At 47.0% G+C, this 19,644-nt stretch overlaps 1 protein-coding gene across 2 annotated transcripts in view; it reads left to right on the top strand.

The window, feature by feature from the left end:
- Window positions 1-524: 524 nt before the first annotated feature.
- Window positions 525-19,644, top strand: part of phf8 (PHD finger protein 8) — a 78,190-nt gene continuing 59,070 nt past the window's right edge. The window contains exons 1-3 of one of the 2 annotated variants that reach the window (XM_072246210.1): window positions 525-693; window positions 8,354-8,439; window positions 11,791-11,908. In XM_072246210.1, the coding sequence (XP_072102311.1) occupies window positions 596-693; window positions 8,354-8,439; window positions 11,791-11,908 (302 nt within the window). In that variant the 5' untranslated portion in view covers window positions 525-595. The remainder of the gene's footprint in view (window positions 694-8,353; window positions 8,440-11,790; window positions 11,909-19,644) is intronic. The other variant, XM_072246211.1, reaches the window with a different exon arrangement.

Below are 19,644 nucleotides of genomic sequence, written 5' to 3'. Positions count from 1 at the left end.
AGTTGTGAATGAAATGATTTTAAGTTCGGTGTGGAATATTTTCCAGTTAATGGTTTTAATATTTGTTTTGCTATTTTATGAGTGCAAGGGAGTGAGTTGTTCGTCTAATCACGAGGGGAAAAGGTGCGGAGTTTGTTTGCGAAAAACACAGCTGGGAGAGGAGAGATAGCTGCACAGTGACGAATGTGCAGATAGGAATAAAATGATTTTTAGTTTCTTGCGTGAATATTTAACAGATTTTGGCTTTGATATTAGTAATAAGTTATTCTGAGTGTAGAGGACTGAGCTGCTCTTGTAAACAAGAGGCGCAAGGGGGCGGAGGTTGTGTATGGAAAGTACGGCCAGAAGAGGAGTGACAGCCGCACCTTGACGAATGTGCGGACGGGAATAAAACAATTTATAATTCGATGGGGAATATTTAAAAGTTGTCGAGTTTAATATTAGTTTCGATGTTTTCTGAGTGCGGAGGGACGAGATGTTGATGTTGGTTGAGGGGTGAGAGGAGCGGTGGCTGTGTGTGGAAAGTGCGGTCCCGGGGAAGGAGGAGCAGCAGCGGGGGGAGGCGGCGCTCGGCGCTGTCAGCGGCCCCGCGGCGATGGCGTCGGTGCCGGTTTACTGCCTGTGCCGCCTCCCGTACGACGTGACCCGCTTCATGATCGAGTGCGACGTGTGTCAGGACTGGTTTCATGGCAGGTGAGTGCTTCGGGCCGGGACGGGAGGGTCGGCGACGGGGGACATCGAGACTAGGCCGCTGCCCGAAGCCTCGGCGCCGTCCCGGCTGCTCCCCGGGGCCCGGGAGACCCGAGGAGAAAGAAGGGAGCCCGGCGGCGGGGCGAAGGGGCGGATAGTCCTGCGGAGAGAGGACCGGGAGTCCCGGGGAGGGGTGAGAAGCGGGCCGGACGGACCGACGAGGAAGGGAGATGTCGGTGGGGAGGGAGCCTGGCAGGACCGGGGTGAAGGGGCCGACAGTCACGGCAAGAGGGGTCTAGCAGCCCCGAGCGAGGGGAGTTGGGGACGATGTTTGCCGAGGTAGGAGAATGTCTGGTCAGAATCAGGGTTAACATATCGTGAAATTTGTTGTTTTTGTGGTACCAGTATAATGCAATGTCTAGTAATGTTATAAATTGCAATAAGTATATGTAAACGTTAAATAAGTAATGCAAAAAGAGAGAGGAAAATGCTGAGGTAGTGTTCATGGGTTCACTGTCTATTCAGAAATCTGATGGTAGAGGGGCAGAAGCTGTTCCTGAATCACTGAGTGTGTGTCTTCAGGCTCCTGTACCTCCTCCCTGTGGTAACAGTGAGAAAAGGGTGATGGGAGTCCTTAATGAAGGATGCTACCTTTTTGAGGCACTGCCTTTTGAGAAGATGCCCTGGACGCTGGGGAGGCAGGTGCCCGTGATGGAGCTGGCTGAGTTTACAACTTTCTGCAGCTCTTTCCGATCTTGTGCAGTGGCTCCTCCGTACCAAACTGCGATGCAGCCAGTTTGAATGCTCTCCACGGTACATTTGTAGAGATTTGCAAGTGTCTTTGGTGACAAACCAAATCTCCTCAAACTTCGAACTCTTTCAAACTTGAAATATAGCTGCTGTCATGCCTCCCTTGCAACTGCATTGGTGTGTTGGGTACAGGATAGGTCCTCAGAGATTTTGACACCCTGGAATTAGAAATTGCTCACTCTTTCCACTTCCGATCCCTCGATGAGGACTGGTGTGTGTTCCCTTGACTTCCCCTTTAATTAACAATTAACACTTTGCTCTTACTGACGTTGAATGCAAGGTTACTAACTGCAACACCGCTCAACCAGGCGCTGTATCGCGCTGCTGAGTCCCTGCGAGCAAAGGAGTGACAAGAGCAGCAGTGGTGGTGGTGAGGGTGCAGCTCATGGGAGCGGGGAGGAAGGTGTGGGAATTTGGATCTGTGAAGTGGGACAGAGCGCGTCCCCTGGAGAAGGAAGGGGAAAGGTGAGGTGTAGAGGGGATTGGAAGGCGAGGTGCGGGCCGTTGAGAAAAGGGAGACAAGGGAGATGTAGGTGAGGGGAGGAAGATGATAAAGTGGGACCGCAGCCTGTGGGAGAGAGGAGAACAAAATTTGGTTTCATGGAGAGGGATAGAGTGTCTCAGTAAGGAGAGGGGGAAGCAGGAGGTCTGGAGAAGAAGTGATGGAGGGTCTGTGAAGGAGTGCCAAGGTGGTCCAGCAGGGCAATGACAGTTTTGGGGAAGAGAGAGAACGAGTTACCCTCCATTTGCTGGGACCAGAATTTCCCACAGGGGATTCTGCAGGTGCTGGAAATCTTGAGTAACAGAAAGAACTCAGCAGGTCAGGCAGCATCTGTGCAGAGGAAAGAACACAGTCATTTATAGACAGAGTTCTGATGAGATGTTTCAGTTCAGAATGGATCTGTTGATTCCTCTCTGTGGATGCTGTCTAACCTGCTCAGTTTGCCCCACCCTACACCCCCAATTTGTGTGCTCTTGCTCAGGAGTTTGCAAAGGCCAGCACTGTCTGCATTGGGTCAACAGGAACACTTAGTGTTTACGTGATGTTTCCGCAAGTTTGTGTTGTGTGTCCCCTCTGACACCCTTGTATAACACATAATATATAAAACCCTGGTTAGACCACACTTCAAGCATTGTGTTCAGCTGTGGTCGCCTCAGTATAGGAAGTTCTGGAGAGGGTGCAGAGGAGATTTATCAGATGCTGCCTGGATTGGAGAGCATGACTTATGGGGACAAGCTGAGCGAGCTGGGCCTTTTCTCTTTGGAGCGGAGGTGGACGAGAAGTGACTTGCCACAGATGTACAAGGTAAGGGGCAGAGATCAAGTGGACAGCTGGAGGCTTCTTCCCCAGGGTGGGAATGGTTAATACGAGGGGGCAAAACTTTAAGGTGATTGGAGGAAAGTGTAGGGGGATGTCAGAGGTAGTTTTTTTTACACAGAGAGAGATGGGGAATGCATTGCCAGTGGTGATGCTAGAGGCAGATAATTAAAGCTTCTCGAAGCAAAGTGTGAGAGACTTTTTCCTAGGGAAATCGCTAATATAAGAGACCGTAACTTTAATGTTCGAAGAAAAGTATAGTGTGGTGGGAGAGTTTTTATTTTTTTACACAGAGCGTGGCGGGTGTGTAGAACACCCTGCCGGGGGGCGGTAGAGACACAGACATTTAGGAGACTGTTAGGCACCTGAATGACAGAAAAATGGAGGGCTGTGTGGGAGGGAAGGGTTGGATTGATCTTAGAGTTGGTTAGAAGGTTGGCGCAATTGTGGGCCGAAGGGACTGTACTGTTCTAATTTTGAGCTGTCGTTGGGGTTGGTGGGCCTCTGTGTTGAGCTGTTCAGGGTCAGTGTTGGTGTCATTCACCAGCTACCTGAAACCCTCACATGTTGAATAGGTCATCGTTGGCGACTTCCACCGGCTACAGTGACTTTCCATCACTATCACTCCTTCACTTCCCTTCTCAGCATTGCCAGGGGGGCTGTCACCTCCAGAACCGCCCGCCCCCCCCCACTTCGATCTGCTCTTCCACACGGCCAACTACGCCCTATGACCCAACTGCTCTCTCCAGGCATAAGACAAAGGAGCAGGCCATTCCACGCATCGAGTCTGCTCCGCCATTCCATAATGGCTGGTTTATTATCCCTCTCATCCCCATTCTCCTGCCTTGTCCCCATAACCTTTCACACCCTTCCCATTCATCAAGAACCTATCAACCTCCACATTGAATGTCCCCAATGATTTGGCATCCACAGCCATCTTGGCAAAGAATTCCACAGATTCAGTGCCCTCTGGCTCATCTCTGTTCTAAATGGACATCCCTCTATTCTGAGGTTTCAGTGAGGTCCCTCTTCATTCTTCTAAAGTCCAGCAAGTGCAGGTCCAGAGCCATCAAACGTTCCTCACGGCATTAACGCTCAGCTTGAAGTGCCTTATTGTTAAAGGCTAACTTACAGGTTGAGTCGGTGGTGAGGAAGGCAAATGCAATGTTAGCATTCATTTCGGGGGGACTGCAAGGATGTGATGCCGAGTTTGTTAAGGCACTGGTAGAGCCGTTTTGGGCCCATTATCTGAGAAGGGCGTGCTGACAATGGAGATGGCCGAGAGGAGGTTCCTGTGAATGAAAGGGATAACACATGAGGAGCACTTGAAGGCCCTGGGCCTGTACTCACCAGAGTTTAGGAGAATGGGGAGCATTTCATTGAAACATATCAAATATTGAAAAGCTTTAATAGAGTGGACGTGGAGAGGATGTTTTCTATTGTGGGGGAGTCTAGAACCAGTAGGTACAGCCTGAGAATAGAGGGACGTCCCTTTAGAACAGAGATGAGGAGGAATTTCTTGAGCCAGAGGGTGGTGAATCTGTGCAATTGACAGTGGAGTCCAAGTCATTTTTCCAAAGTTCAAAGTAAATTTATTAATTAAGTACATATATGTTACTATGTACAACCTTGAGATTCATTTTCTTGCAGGCATACTCAATAAATCTATAGAATAATAACCATAACGGTATTGATGGAACACTACACCGCCTTGGGCGTTCAACCACTGAGCAGACACGAAAAGAGAGAAATAATAGTAATTAATAAATAAGTAATAAACATCAAGAACATGAGATGAAGAGTCCTTGACAGTGAGTCCACAAGTTGTGGGGACATTTCAGCGATGGGGAAAGTGAAGTTAAATGAAGTTTTCTGCTTTGGTTCAGGAGCCTGATGGTTGAGGGATAATAACTGTTCCTGAACCTGGTGGTGTGGGACCAGAGGCTCCTGTACCTCCTTCCTGATGGCAGCAGTGAGAAGAGAGCATGGTCTGGGTGATGGGGGTCCCTGATGACGGATGCAGCTTTCCTGTGGCAGTGCTTCATGTAGATGTGCTCAGTGGTGGGGAGGGATTTGTCTGTGATGGGCTGGGCTGTATCCACGACTTCCTGTAGGATTTTCACTTCCTGGGCATTGGTGTTTGCATACCAGGCTGTGATGCAGCCCGTCAGTGTACATCTGTAGAAGTTTGTCAGAGTGGTAGATGTCATTGCAAATCTTTGCAAACTCTTAAGGAAGCAGTGGTGCTGCCATGCTTTCTTCATAAATGCACTGGGCCCAGGACAGATCCTTCGAAGTAATAACGCTGAGAAGTTTAAAGTTTCTAACCTTTTCCACCTCCGATCCTCCAAGGATCTTTCTCCTGAAGTCAATAATCAGCTCCTTAGTCTTGTTAACATTGGGTCAGAGGTGGTTGTTGTGGCAGCTCTCAGCCAGATTTTCAATCTCCCTCCTATCTGCTGGTTCAGCCTATGACAGTGGTGTCATCGGCAAACTTGAATATGGCGTTGGAGCTGTGCGAGGCCTCACAGTCGGAAGTGTAAATCCTCGTGCCGATGGATCTTGTGGAGAAGATGTTGTGACCGATCTGAACCAACTGTGTGCGTTTAACGTGGAGGCTGATAGTCTCTTGATCAGTAAGGATGCCAAAGGTTACGGGGAGAAGACAGGAGAATGGGGTTGAGAGGAATAATAAATCGGCCACGATGGAACGGCGGAGCGGACTTAATGGGACAAATAGACGAATTCTGTGTCTTGTGGTTCTGGCCCATACCGCTTTGGAATATAGGAGGAAAGCAGACTCGACTCACATGGTCACAGCGAGAGAGTGCAGTAAAACTCCTCACAGACAGCAGGAATTGAACCCAGGTTGCTGGTCTTCTGGTCTTGGCCTCCGCAGCATTGCTGTACAGGGAGATGCTGGTGTCCAGGTCCATAGCTGGGGCACCATTATCCCATTGTGATAGGTGCACATCAACCTTAACCGGTGGGTGATTGGAGATAAGTTATTATTGTCACGTGTACCGAGATGCTGTGATAATCTTGTTTGAGGCAGAACAAGGTAAAACAATATCAAATGCAGAATCGAGTGTAACAGCTCCAGAGAAAGTGCAGTGAAGTTAAATGATAAAGTGCAAGGTCAGGACAAGGTAGATTGCGAGGTGAAGAGTCCGACTTACTGCACAGAAGGTCCGTTCAGGAGTCTAGTAACACTGGGGGTAGAAACCTTGAGCCTGGTGGTGCGTTCTTTCAGTTTTTGTATCTTTTGCCCAATGGGAGGGGGAGAAGAGAGTTTGTCCAGGGGGTGGAGGTGGTTCTTTGATTCTGTAGGTTGCCTTATTGAGACAGAAGTGCAGACAGAATTCACGGACGGGTGGGCTGGTTTCTGTGATGTGCTGAGCAGTGTCCACAGCTCTCAGCGGTTTCCTGCGGTCTCGGGCAGAGCAGATGCCGTACCCAGCCGCAGGGCATCCGGATAGGATGCATCGATAAAGGGTGTGATATGGAATCAGGTTTGCAGGTCTGGCAAGTGAGACAGGAAATACCCTGACTTCCAATAGGTATATTAATTACAAACAGTAAAAATTCATGTTCCCAAAGTTACAGACACTACAAAGCTGAATACTCAACGAACGTGTGCATTCAACGATCAGACCTAGCAGGGAATTCCTTCCCGGTCGTCTTGCCTTAGGCAAAGGAAGAAGGGCTCTAAGGAACTCGGACACAGCACAGCATTGGGACTGGTTGGTGTGAACCCCAAGGTCCTGAGGGAGTGTGCTGAGCAGCTGTGTGGAGTTCTCCAGCACATTTTCAATCTGAGTCTCGGCCTCAGAGACTCCCGACTGTGTGGAAGGCATCATGTGTGATCCCAGTACCCAAGAAGGGCCAACTGAAAGTCTTGAATGACTACAGTCCAGTGGCCCTGACCTCACACATCATGAAGACCCGAGAGAGGCTGACCCCGGTCAGATCAGCCCTGGAGCCCCTGCGGTTTACCTACCAGGAGCACACTGGAGTTGACGATGCTGTCATCTACCTGCTGAACAGAGCCTGCTGCCATTTGCACGAGCAAGGCAGCACTGTGAGGATCACATTTTTTGATTTCTCAAATGTCTTTAATACCATACAGCCCTCATTGCTGGGGGAACGCTCCATTCAATGCAGACTGGCACCTCCATTGTATCCTGGATAATGGACTACCTGACTGGCAGAGCACGGTCTGTGTGGTTTTAGACCTGTGTGTGAGATGTGGCTGTAAGCAGCATTGGGGCCCCACAGGGGAATGTATTGGCTCCCTTCCTGTATACCTCAGACTTTAGATAGGCAGGAACGGGGTACTGATTGTGGATGATCGGCCATGATCACAGTGAATGGCGGTGTTGGCTCGAAGGGCCGAACGGCCTACTCCTGCACCTGTTCTCTATTGTTGAACACTGAGTCATGTCATCTGCAGAAATTCTCTGATGACCCTGCAGTAGCTGGGTGTATAAAGGGAGGACAGGAGAGCGAGTACAAGGCCCTGGTGGAGGACTTTGTCAAATGGTGTAAACTGAATTATCTGAAGCTCAACATCAGGAAGACAAAGGAAATGGTGATGGACCATCTAAGTCTGTACTTCTCCCTGTTGTTATTGATGTTGAGGACCTACAGGTACCTGGGGGTGCACCTTGATGACAGACTTGAGTGGAGCACCAACACAGAGGCTGTGTACAAGAGGGGCTGGAATCGCCCCTGCTTCCTGAGGAGACTGAGGTCCTTTGGAGTATGCAGGCCTCTCCTTCACATGTTGCCAGTACAATCTTCTATACATGGTGTGCTGGAGCAATGGCATCAACACAGGTGATATCAACAGGCTCAATAAACCGATTAGAAAGGTTGGCTCTGTTATAGGAGTCAAACTGCACACACTGGAGGTTGTGATAGAACAAAGAACCCTAAGGAAAACTCTGGCAATTCTAGACAAGGTTTCACATGTTCTTCATGCTACCTTGGCTGGACAGAGGAGCACTTTCAGTAATAGACTAAGAGAACTGTGCTGCTGCAAAGAGCACTGTATGGGATCATCCTTACCCTCGGCCATTGCGCTCTATAATCAGTCAACCTACAGCCGAGGACGTGATGACCCCTCCTGTTAGTCTGTTTGAAGTAACTTATTTTTTATTCTGTCCAACTTCTCTAATATTTTTATGTCTGTGCACTTGTAAGGCTACTGTGTGACAGTGTAATTTCTCTTGGGATCAATAAGGTATCCACCTGTGGGAAGACGAGAGCAAGCCCCTTCTACGTGCTATTTTATATACCCAGGATATTTGAAACTGGACAGCAGGCAGTTATCCAATGGGAAAAGCAGCTGCAGCTTCTGAACTAACCAATTACAATGGAAGCGACTTTGCCAATCAAGATAAGGCATGCCCCCACAGGACAGAGGGTCGCTGAGGACGTGCCAAATTTCTTTAACCTGTGGGTACTGTAAGGGAGGGTGGGTGGGGCATGGGTCTGTGACCGTGTCTGTAACCTCCCCTTTGTTTTTCCCAGCTGCGTTGGAGTGGAGGAGGACAAGGCAACGGAGATTGACCAGTACCACTGCCCAGACTGTGAGAAGTTGCACGGGCCCTCTGTTAGTAAGTACCTTCCGCCTACAGTATGGAGGGTAGCCTGCCTACTCAGGGTTGCCTCTCGGCTTGCTGTGTAGTCAAGGTGCTTTCACGTCATTTCCAGTACACAAGTGTAAGCAGGATAATTGTTAGTTCAGGTCCAGTGTTGGAGGAACACAGCAGGTCAGGCAGCATCTGTGGAGGGGAATAAAAAGTCGACGTTTTGGGCTGAAACCCTTCAACAGGACTGGAGAGGAAGGTGCAGAAGCTGGAGAGATCCTGCATATTAATATGGGATTGGTGTTGATGGTCGGCACTGTTTTGGTGGGCCAAAGGGCCTGTTTCCGTTCCATAATTCCCTGTGGCTGGCAGGGTGGGGATGCGTCTCCTTCCCTCAGCTAGACTGCAGGTCACCCTTGGGCAAAGTGTGGCACCGGCTTAGCCCCCGATCAGGGTCGCGTGAAGTTATTGGGAGCACGAGGTGGATGGTCGTATGAGCAGCCGGTGCATATCACAGGTCCTGCTTATGCGACCACTGACGCCAGGCAGGCAATCTCTGAAGAGTATTGATAATGGCTGGGGTGACCCGTCTTGTAAAGACACTGCCCAGAAGGCGGCAATGGCAAACCACTTCTGTAGAACAATCATGATCACCCACGACATACGACACGGATGAACTCCCTGTGACTGGGGTCGTTGGTAACTAGTTCACGTGTACTGAGATACAGAGCAGAACTTTTGTTCCAAGTCAAGTTTATTGTCGTGCACAAGTACGCGTGTGCACAGATGCAGTGAAAAGCTTAACAAACGCAGAATCACAGGCACTTGGCATTATATAAGCGGCATTCGCAGTCAAACAACAAAATTGTGCGCAATTTTTACTCGAAAGAACAACAAAAATGTCCTTTTTAGTGTACAGTGTTCATAGCAGTCAATATTATAAACACGATAAAGTCTTAAGATGCTGGAAATCCAAAACAACACACACAAAATGCTGGAGGATCCTCCAGCTTAATATTCGAGATTCATTAATGTCATTTCCTGTTTGCAAATCAGAATCAGCTTTAATATAACCAGCGTATGTTGTGAAATTTGTTGACTTTGCAGCAGCTGTACAATGCAATAGATAATAATAGAGAAAAAACTGTGAATTACTGTGTGTGTGTGTAAAATAGTTAAGTAAGTAGCAAGAATAGAAATTTTAAAAAAAGCAGTGAGGTAGTGCTCATGGGTTCAAGGTCCATTCAGAAATCTGATGGCAGAGGGGAAGAAGCTGTTCCTGAATCACTGAGTGTGTGCCTTCAGACTCCTGTACCTTCTTCCTGATGGTGGCAATGAGAAGAGGGTCCTGGGTGATGGGGGTCCTTAATGATGGATGCCACCTTTTTGAGACATCGCCCCTTGGAGATGTCCTGGATGGTGGGAAGGTTAGTGCCCAAGATGGAGCTGACTGAGTTTACAACTTTCTGCAGCTTATTTCAATCCTGTGCTGTTCCCCCAAACCCCCCATACCAGATGGCAATGCAGTCAGTTAGTGTAAAGGAGAATGAAATAATTGTTATTCCAGATCTGATGCAGCACAAAAAACACATAAGATAAAGAATGCACTTATGATACTAAAGAAAGGGCTTTACCCGTGTGGGCCCGGTTCATCACGTGTAAAGCCCTCTCCACCGTTGAGCAGATCTGCATAAAACAGTGTCACAGGAAAGCAGCATCCACCATCATCAACCCCACCACCCAGGACATGCTCTCTTTTCAGTACTTCCATCAGGAAGGAGGTACAGGTGCCGCAGGATTCACACCACCGGGTTCAGGAATGGTTATTACCCCTCAACCAAAGCAGATAACTTCACTCAACTCCATTGAAATGTCCCCACAACTTGTGGACTCACTTTCAAAGGCTCTTCATCTCATGTTCTCAGTATTATTTATTATTATTATTTTTTTTTTTTTACCTGTAACAGTTTGTTGTTTTCTGCACTCTAGTTGAATGTCCAGGCTGGGTGTGTCGAGCAGCAGTGAAGGTCCTCCATCTCTGTACAGAAGGATTCTTCATTGCTGTTTTCATGACAGTTTAGTTTTAGCAGTCAGGGTTGTTAGCCCGAAGCTGAACCCCCGAACCTGGAGGACTGGCGGTCTGTCCTTTACCCTTTGACCTGTTTAGTATGGGTGACCCTACCAAGAGTCAAAGCACGAGGCCCTGACTTCAGTCAACATAGCTCTCCAGGTCATTGAGGCAAGCAGCCCTCTAAACCTCATGAGAGGGTTGTGGTGGTCGTGAAGGTTATTGAGTACGGCCACAAGGAAATGAACCTCTGGGTCGTATATGGTGACATGTATGTACTTTGATAATAAATTTACTTTGAACTTTGAAATACAGATGCATAAGATAGCTGATATACATTGACTGTATGTGCATAAAGTGATGCTAGGCTATACATAAGGTGACTGACGGGAAATAGGATATATATTTTATATAGACAGGAAATTTGTTTTGCAGCAGCAGTAAGTGCAAGACATAAAAGAATACTCTAGAACATAAAATACACACACAGTACAGATCCTTCACCCAAAATGCTGTGCTGACTTTTTAACCCACTCTGAGGTCAGTCAGAAGCTTCCTTCTCCACTCCCCTTGGCAGTGCGTTCAACACACTCCTATTCTTTGTCTGGAAAAAAAAAATCGTACCTCTGACATCTCCCCTATACTTTCCTCCAATCACTTTAAAATTATGTTCCCTCGTATTAGCAATTTCCACCCTGGGGAAAAGTCTCTGGCTGTCCATATCAGTGCCTCTTACAATATTGTACACCTCTATTAAGTCACTTCTCATCCTCCTTCACTCCAAAGAGAAAAACCCTAGCTTGCTCATCTGTCTCATGAGACATGCTCTTTAACCCAGACAGCCTCTCCACCCTCTTTAAATCTTCCAGTCTTTCCTATCATTACAATATTGTATTATTAATAAGTAGAATATAAAAGCTTTGTAAGTCATCGGTCAGACCTCACCAGGAGTATCGTGAGCAGTGTGGCCTGAAGGCACACACTCAACAATCCAAAAACAGCTTCTTTCCCTCTGCCATCAAATATCTGAATGGACATTGAACCCATGAACACTACCTCATACTTAATTTTTCTCTTTTTGCACTACTGACTTAATTAACTTTTTAAATATATATCCTTGCTGTAATTCATAATTATTATGAATTCCATTGTACTGCTGCTGCATAGTGACAAATTTCCCAACATATGCCAAAGATATTAAACCCGATTCTGATTCTGGGGTGCTGTGCGAATCCTGACAGTGACCCAAAACTAGCTGCAATGTAATAACTTTGTGTTTTTTTTTCCCCCCACACCCTCTCTCCTCCAAGTGAAACGGAGAAAATGTATTGCAAAGCAGGAGAGCTTTGGCAGCATGGACAAAAGCCACCCAGTGCAAACCGGCAGTCAGACCTTCATCCAGGAGCTCCGCAGCAGGACCTTCCCAAGGTAAGAGGCTCTCCATCTCCACGGGTGCAGGGGGAGGGCAGACATCTGTAACATGGTCCACATCCCGTGTCTGTCAGCTGGTCATATGTCATGTTGAAGTTTATCGATTATGCACTCAGTGGCCACTTTATTACGTACACTTGCCCTACGCCTTCAGATTTCTCAATGGTTCACGAACCCATGACCGCCACCTTACTAATTTGTTCTTATTTTGCACTACTTGTTTATTTTTCTGATTGTAAATTATCACATTTTTTTAAATGTATTACTACGTACTGCTGCCACAAAACAGTTTCACGACACGCTGACTGTCCACTTTATTAGGCATACCTGCTCGTTAATGCAAGTATCTAATCAGTCAATCATAGGGAAGCAACTCAGTGCATAAAAGCGTACAGTTGTTGTTCAGACCAAATGTCAGGATGGGGAAGAAGTGTGATCGCAGTGTATTACTGAGATACAGTGTGGAATAGTTCCTTCTGGCCTTTCGAGCCACATTGCCCAGCAACCCCCAATTCAATCCAAACCTGATCGTGGGACAATTTGCAATTAACCTACAAATGGGTACGCCTTTGGACTGTGGGAGGAAACCAGAGCACCCGGAGGAAACCCGCGCGGTCACGAGGAGAACGTACAAACTCCTTGGAGGCTGCGGCAGGAAGTGAACCCGGGTCGCTGGTACGATAAAATGTTCGTTGTGCTAGCCGCTACTCTACTGTCCAGTAATTGTTGGTGCCAGACGGGGTGTTTTGATCTCTTGGGATTTTCATGCACAACAGTCTCTAGAATTTGCAGAGAATGGCGCAGAAAACAATAGAAAAATTCAGAGTCGGGTTTAATATCACTGGCATACATTGCAATACATAATGAAATCTGTGAGTTGTAGTATATAGAGACACATGTGCACACCATACCGCACGCACCCAGCGAGCTGCAGTTCTGAGGGTGAGAACGCCTCGTTAATGAGAGAGGTCAGAGGAGAATGGCCAGACTGGATCAAGCAGATGGAAAGATGACAGTAACTCAAATAACCACACGTTACCTCAGTGGTGTGCAGAAGAGCATCTCTGAACGTACAATATGTCGAACTTTGAAGTGGAGAGGCTACAGCGGCGGGAGACCGTAACCACTTTATGCACTCAGTGGCCACTTTATTAGGTACAGGGGGTGTATAATAAAGTGGCTACTGTATATAGACAGGTGCAATGTAAACCTTGCTTTCAGCAGCATCCCAGGCACTTAACATCTTCCACATACAGAAACATAACTAACGCACAAATGTTACAAGAAAGAACACAACGTGAGCAATAAAGTCCATCATGGTAGTGCAAAGTGATTATAGATTTATCATCACTGATGTATGTCATTAAAGTTATTTTGGGGCTGCAGTACAGTGCAATACATAAAAGATTACTCGACATAAAATGTATAAGATTTGTCCTGTAGAAGGGTCTCGGCCCAAAACATCCACTGTTTATTCATTTCCATCAGTGCTGCATCTTGGGTGTGTTGCCAGAAGTTACTAATACGAGAGTTTCCGCAAGAGGTGCGGAAATCTCCAAGCGTTGCCCACAAAATGCTGGGGGGGAGCTCGGCAGGTCGGGCAGAATCCACGGAGAGGAATAAAGTCAGCATTTCAGGCCGAGACTGCTCATCAGGGCCTCCATGAAAATTCATTTAAAAAGTCAGGACCCTTCATTTAAAGAATGACTACATTACAATGAGAAATGCAAAGTGCAAAGAGGATTAGTGAGGTGGTGTAGGCTCATGGACTGTTGAGAAATCTGAAGGTGGTGTGGATGAGGCTGATCATAAAACACTGAATGTGCATCTTCGCCCTGAAGGTAGTAATGAGAAGGGGCATGTTCTGGATGCTGAAGGTCCTTCACCTTCTTCAGGCATGACATCTTGAAGATGTCATCGATGGTGGGGAGGTTTGTGCCCTTGATGGAGCTGTCTAAAACCCACTGTGACCTCTTCCAGTCCAGTGCATTGGAGCCTCAACATCTGCTGCGACCATACCAGGTTGCTATAATGAAGTAACCAGTTGTGTTTTGCTGGCTGGTTCAAGAACTGAGTGGTTGAAGGGAAGCAGCTGTTTTTAAACCTTGTATCTCCTGAGCAGCAAACACAAGATGCTGGAGGAACTCAGGCAGCATCTATAGAGGGGAGTAAACAGTTGATATTTTGGGATGAAACCCTTCATCAGGACAAAATCTGTCCCCCTTTGTTCAGTCCCTTGCTACCTAGGACCATTAAAAAAAAAGCATAAAATTTCTTGCGATTGTGTCAAGTCTCCTGCTGATTTGGTGTGGATAAACTTCTCAGTGTGCTGTTTTCTGTGAGCATCCCATGGAGAGGTGTTTGAGTTATGAGGCCAGGTCTGCCTCCTCGTGTTGTGATGAATAAGCCTGAAAGGCTTATTGCTAACCAAGGCTCTGTAGTACAGTAGAATAACCTTTCCAATTGCCCCGAGTTACTTGTGATCAAGTTGCACTTCGAACAGCATTCCTGGCTCAGCTTGTCTTCAGTTCTTAATGTAACTTGCAAGCAGTAATCACTCTGAAGTTAGACAGGCAGTGTTGCAGAGTGCAGGCTGCTTTCCCATAGCGGGGAGGTTTGCAAGGTGAAGTGACTGTGAGGCGTTCTGATCTGCATCAGCTAAGCAGAAGATTTTGTCACATAAACCGTGGTCACAGGAATAGTTGAACTATCTACAGTGGGGATATTTGTGTACTTGGAGAGTCAGCCCTCACAGCATTAAATATGAGTGTCTGGGATCTCCGTCTCCAGAAGTTTTTAGACCATCTGTGTGAATTACTTTGTCCCAGCGAAGGTATGTGGAAAACATCACCTTCAAATATTGTCATCTGGTGTAAAAACAGTGTAAACATTAGAAGAACATAGAATAATACAGCACAGTACAGGCCCTTCAGCCCACAATGTTGTGCCGACCCTCAAACCCTGCCTCCTATATAAGCCCCCACCTTAAATTCCTCCATATACCTGTCTAGTAGTCTCTTAAACTTCACTAGTGTATCTGCCTCCACCACTGACTCAGGCAGTGCATTCCACGCACCAACCACTCTCTGAGTAAAAAACCTTCCTCTAATATCCCCCTTGAACTTCCCATCCCTTACCTTAAAGCCATGTCCTCTTGTATTGAACAGTGGTGCCCTGGGGAAGAGGCGCTGGCTATCCACTCTATCTATTCCTCTTATTATCTTGTACACCTCTATCATGTCTCCTCTCATCCTCCTCCTCTCCAAAGAGTAAAGCCCTAGCTCCCTTAATCTCTGATCATAATGCATACTTTCTAAACCAGGCAGCATCCTGGTAAATCTCTATATCCTTTCCAATGCTTCCACATCCTTCCTATAGAGAGGCAACCAGAACTGGACACAGTACTCCAAGTGTGGCCTAACCAGAGTTTTATAAAGCTGCATCATTACCTTGCGACTCTTAAACTCTATCCCTCGACGTATGAAAGCTAACACCCCATAAGCTTTCTTAACTACCCTATCCACCTATGAGGCAACTTTCAGGGATCTGTGGACATGTACCCCGAGATCCCTCTGCTCCTCCACACTACCAAGTATCCTGCCATTTACTTTGTACTCTGCCTTGGAGTTTGTCCTTCCAAACTGTACCACCTCACATGCCAGGTTGAACTCCATCTGCCACTTCTCAGCCCACTTCTGCATCCTATTAATGTCTCTCTGCAATCTTTGACAATCCTCTACACTATCTACAACACCACTAACCTTTGTGTCGTCTGCAAACTTGCCAACCCACCCTTCTAACACACCTATCTAACTTCAGACTGATTACTGTTTGCAAGTTACATTAAGAACTGAAGACAAGCTGAGCCAGGAATGCTGTTCGAAGTGCAACTTGATCACAAGTATCTCGGGGCAATTGGAAAGGTTATTCTACTGTACTAGAGAGCCTTGGTTAGAAATAAGCAGCAACTTTTGTGTGTGTTGCTTGAATTTCCAGCATCTGCAGAATTCCTGTTGTTTGCTTCTACCCTCACATCCAGGTGGTTAATAAAAATCATGAAAAGTAGAGGTCCCAGAACAGATCCTTGTGGGACACCACTAGTCACAATCCTCCAATCTGAATGTAGTCCCTCCACCACGACCCTCTGCCTTCTGCAGGCAAGCCAGTTCTGAATCCACCTGGCCAAACTTCCCTGGATTCCATGCCTTCTGACTTTCTGAATAAGCCTACCGTGTGGAACCTTGTCAAATGCCTTACTAAGATCCATATAGATCACATCCACTGCACTACCCTCATCTATATGCCTGGTCACCTCCTCAAAGAACTCTATCAGGCTTGTTAGACACGATCTGCCCTTCACAAAGCCATGCTGACTGTCCCTGATCAGACCATGATTCTCTAAATGCCCAATAGACCCTATCTCTAAGAATCTTTTCCAACAGCTTTCCCACCACAGACGTAAGACTCACTGGTCTATAATTTACCCAGACTATCCCTACTACCTTTTTTGAACAAGGGGACAACATTCGCCTCCCTCCAATCCTCTGGTACCATTCCCGTGGACAACGAGGACATATAGATCCTAGCCAGAGGCTCAGCAACCTCTTCCCTTGCCTCGTGGAGCAGCCTGGGGAATATTCTGTCGGGCCCCTGGGACTTATCTGTCCTAATGTATTTTAACAACTCCAACACTTAGAAAGCATTGGGGATTGTTAGGAATGACAGGAAGAAGAACTGAATTCATACCTGATCCTTCAATGTCTGCAACAGGTGACTCGATCATCTGCAATCTGTTGATATGTTTTTTATTATGATTATGAGAACACTGAGTCCTCTTTTATTGTCATTTAGAAATGCATACATGCATTAACAAATGATACAATGTTTCTCCAGAGTGATATCACAGAAAACAGGACAAACCAAAGACTAACACAGAACCACATAATTATAACATATAGTTACAGCAGTGCAAAGCAATACCGTAATTTGATGAAGAACAGCCCATGGGCACGGTAAAAAAAGTCTCAAGAGTCCCCAAGTTGCTCGACTCCTGAGTCCCTGATAGCGGGTGGCAAAAGGGAGAAACTCCTTGCCATAACCTCCAGGCACCGTCAACTTGCCGATACCTTGGAAGCAGTCGACCACAGCCGACATTGAGTCCATCCGTCCGAAAACTTCGAGCTTCCGACCAGCCTCCTGAGCGCCGTCCTCTGCTGAACGCCTTCGACCTAGCCCCAGCCACTGAAACAAGCAAAGCCGAGGATTTTGGGGCCTTCAGCTTCGGAGATTCTGGTTATCACACAGTAGCAGCGGCAGCAAAGCAGGCATTTCAGAAGCTTTCCAGATGTTCCTTCGTGCTCTCACGTCTGTCTCCATCAAATCAGAATTGTGCATGGTCCCCTACTTGACAGATAACAGATATCATTCACTGGAGAGGCCGCGCACACTGCTGTCGTGCCGCCATCTTCTCCCCCCTCCCGGGAGGTTTCTTTTTAGTTTGTAAGAATTGTACCTGTGTTTGAAATCCTTTGTAGTTTAAAAATCTATTGTAAATCAGAAATCTTTTGTCAGTGAAATGTGTATTAAGAGCTATTTCTCTAAATATAAATGTGTATCATTAAAATAAACTGTGTTTAAACTACTTTGTTAGCTGGAAGGATCTCTTCCTTGGCTGGGGGTGGGGAAGTGGTGCCCCCCCCCCCCTCCAAAGCAGTGCATATCGGCAGCTGGACCTTGCTGTGGGCTAGACAGGGAAGTGAGCCAGTCTGTGAGGAGTAGGTGGATGCAGTACAACTTCCCAACAGTGAGGGTACCTGTAGATATCTATATCAAATGGGGCTTAAAATCCCCTTTTGAGTTTGGGGCTTTGTGGACAGTGAACCAACTACCATCATAGGGTTGGTGGTTCAGCTATGGAGGATGACCAGTCATTTCTTCCTTCACAGTCCAGAGGAGGTTCCGGGGAATGATTCCAGCAATGAAAGGGTTAACGTATGAGTAGCGTTTGATGGCTTTGGGGACTCCAGTGTACTCACTGGAGTTTAGAAGAATAAGGGGAGGATCTATTGAATATCGACAGGTCTTGAGAAAGTGGATGGGGAGAAGGTATTTCCAATAGTGGGGGCATCTAGGACCGGAGGGCATAGCCTTGGAATAAAGATGAGGAGGTATTTCTGTAGCTAGAAGGTGGTGAATCAGTGGAATTCATCGCCACACTTGCCTGTGGAGGTTAAGTCAGTGAGTATATTTAATAGATTCTTGATTAGTCAGGCTGTCAAAAGTTGCGGGGAGAAGGCAGGATAATAAATCAGCAATAATGCAATGGGGGAGCAGACTTGATGGGCCGAGTGGCCTAATTCTGCCCCTGTACCTTGCACCGTAATAGTCCGTGTGTTTCTGTCCACCGGGCAGTGGGTACAGACGTCTGAAGTCCCACACTACCACATTCAAGGATGCTTCCTATCAGGTTCTGGAACCAACCTGCACAATCTGAACTCTACCTCAGCCATAGAACTGAAATTAGTTTATCATTGTGACAGACATCAAAATACAGTGAAAAGCTTGTCTTGCACACTGTTCATACAGATCAGATCATTGGGGTAGAACAAGGTAAAGCAATAACAATGCAGAATAAAGTGTAACAGTGCGGTACAGGTAAACAATGAAGTGCAGGATCATAATGAGGTAGATCGTGAGGTCAAGAGTCTGACTCTGATAACAGCAGGACAGAAGCTGGGCTTGAGCTTGGTGGAACATGCTTTCAGGATTTTGTATCTTTTGCCCGATGGGACAAAGGAGAAGAGAGATTGTCTGGAGTGGGTGGGGCCTTTGAATATGCTGTCTGCTTTACTGAGGCAGTGAGAAGAGTAGACAGTCTATGGAGGGCAGGCTTATTTCCATGATATGCTGAGCACGTCCCCAACACTCTGCAGTTCCTTGCGCTCATTGACAGAGCCGTTGTCTTGACAGAATACTGTGGACCTCCTCTCACACCACCATGGACTTGTATCTCATTATGGTTCAGTTTAATATCAGAGAGTGTCCTCGGTATATAAGCTGAAATCCTTACTCTTTGCAGACATCCATGAAACAGAAGAAAAACCCCGAAGAGTGAGTGGCAGAAAACATCAGAATCTCAAACCACTTCCTTTCCCCACCCATGCGTAAGGAGCAGCAAAAGCACTGACCCTCTCTCTCCACCAGCTCCATGCAATGCATGAACCCCCATCACCCACCATGCAAGCACTAACAAAGCCCCCGAGAGACCATGACTTTGAGTCCATTAGAAACTACTGTCCATCCCAACACAGGTGCACTCTCTCTCTCTTCCACTAGCGAGGGAGCGAAATAGATATCACTCCAGAGGAGAGGGAGTTTGCTGTTTTAGTGTTATAATCTACAGCATTGTTTACTCGAGGGCTAGGAGACACTCATTCACCATCGAGAGAGAGAGAGAGATCGCTTGAGTGCAGGGGCCTTTTCTCGACAGCAGTGTACGCCGCCTGCCTGCTGTCCTGATGTTTCAATCTCCTGCAACACTTCGGAGACACCAGAAGGCGCACACCTTCCAGGCTGCACCTTGAGATATCAGAAGCACTGGGCTGCTGTAGATCACAGACTTTGACAGGACCCCAGCCACCTTGAAAAGGAAAGAAGAGACATTAAAAGAGAAGAAATTAAACTGTGTTGTGGACAAACGGGAAGAAGTCACCCGGGTTCGTAACACCCTCCGG

This window comes from Mobula birostris, chromosome 29 (assembly GCF_030028105.1).
Source record: "Mobula birostris isolate sMobBir1 chromosome 29, sMobBir1.hap1, whole genome shotgun sequence".
Classification (NCBI taxonomy): domain Eukaryota; kingdom Metazoa; phylum Chordata; class Chondrichthyes; order Myliobatiformes; family Myliobatidae; genus Mobula; species Mobula birostris.
The sequence above is the reverse complement of the archived record's forward strand: the minus strand, read 5'-3'. Positions and strand labels throughout refer to the sequence as shown.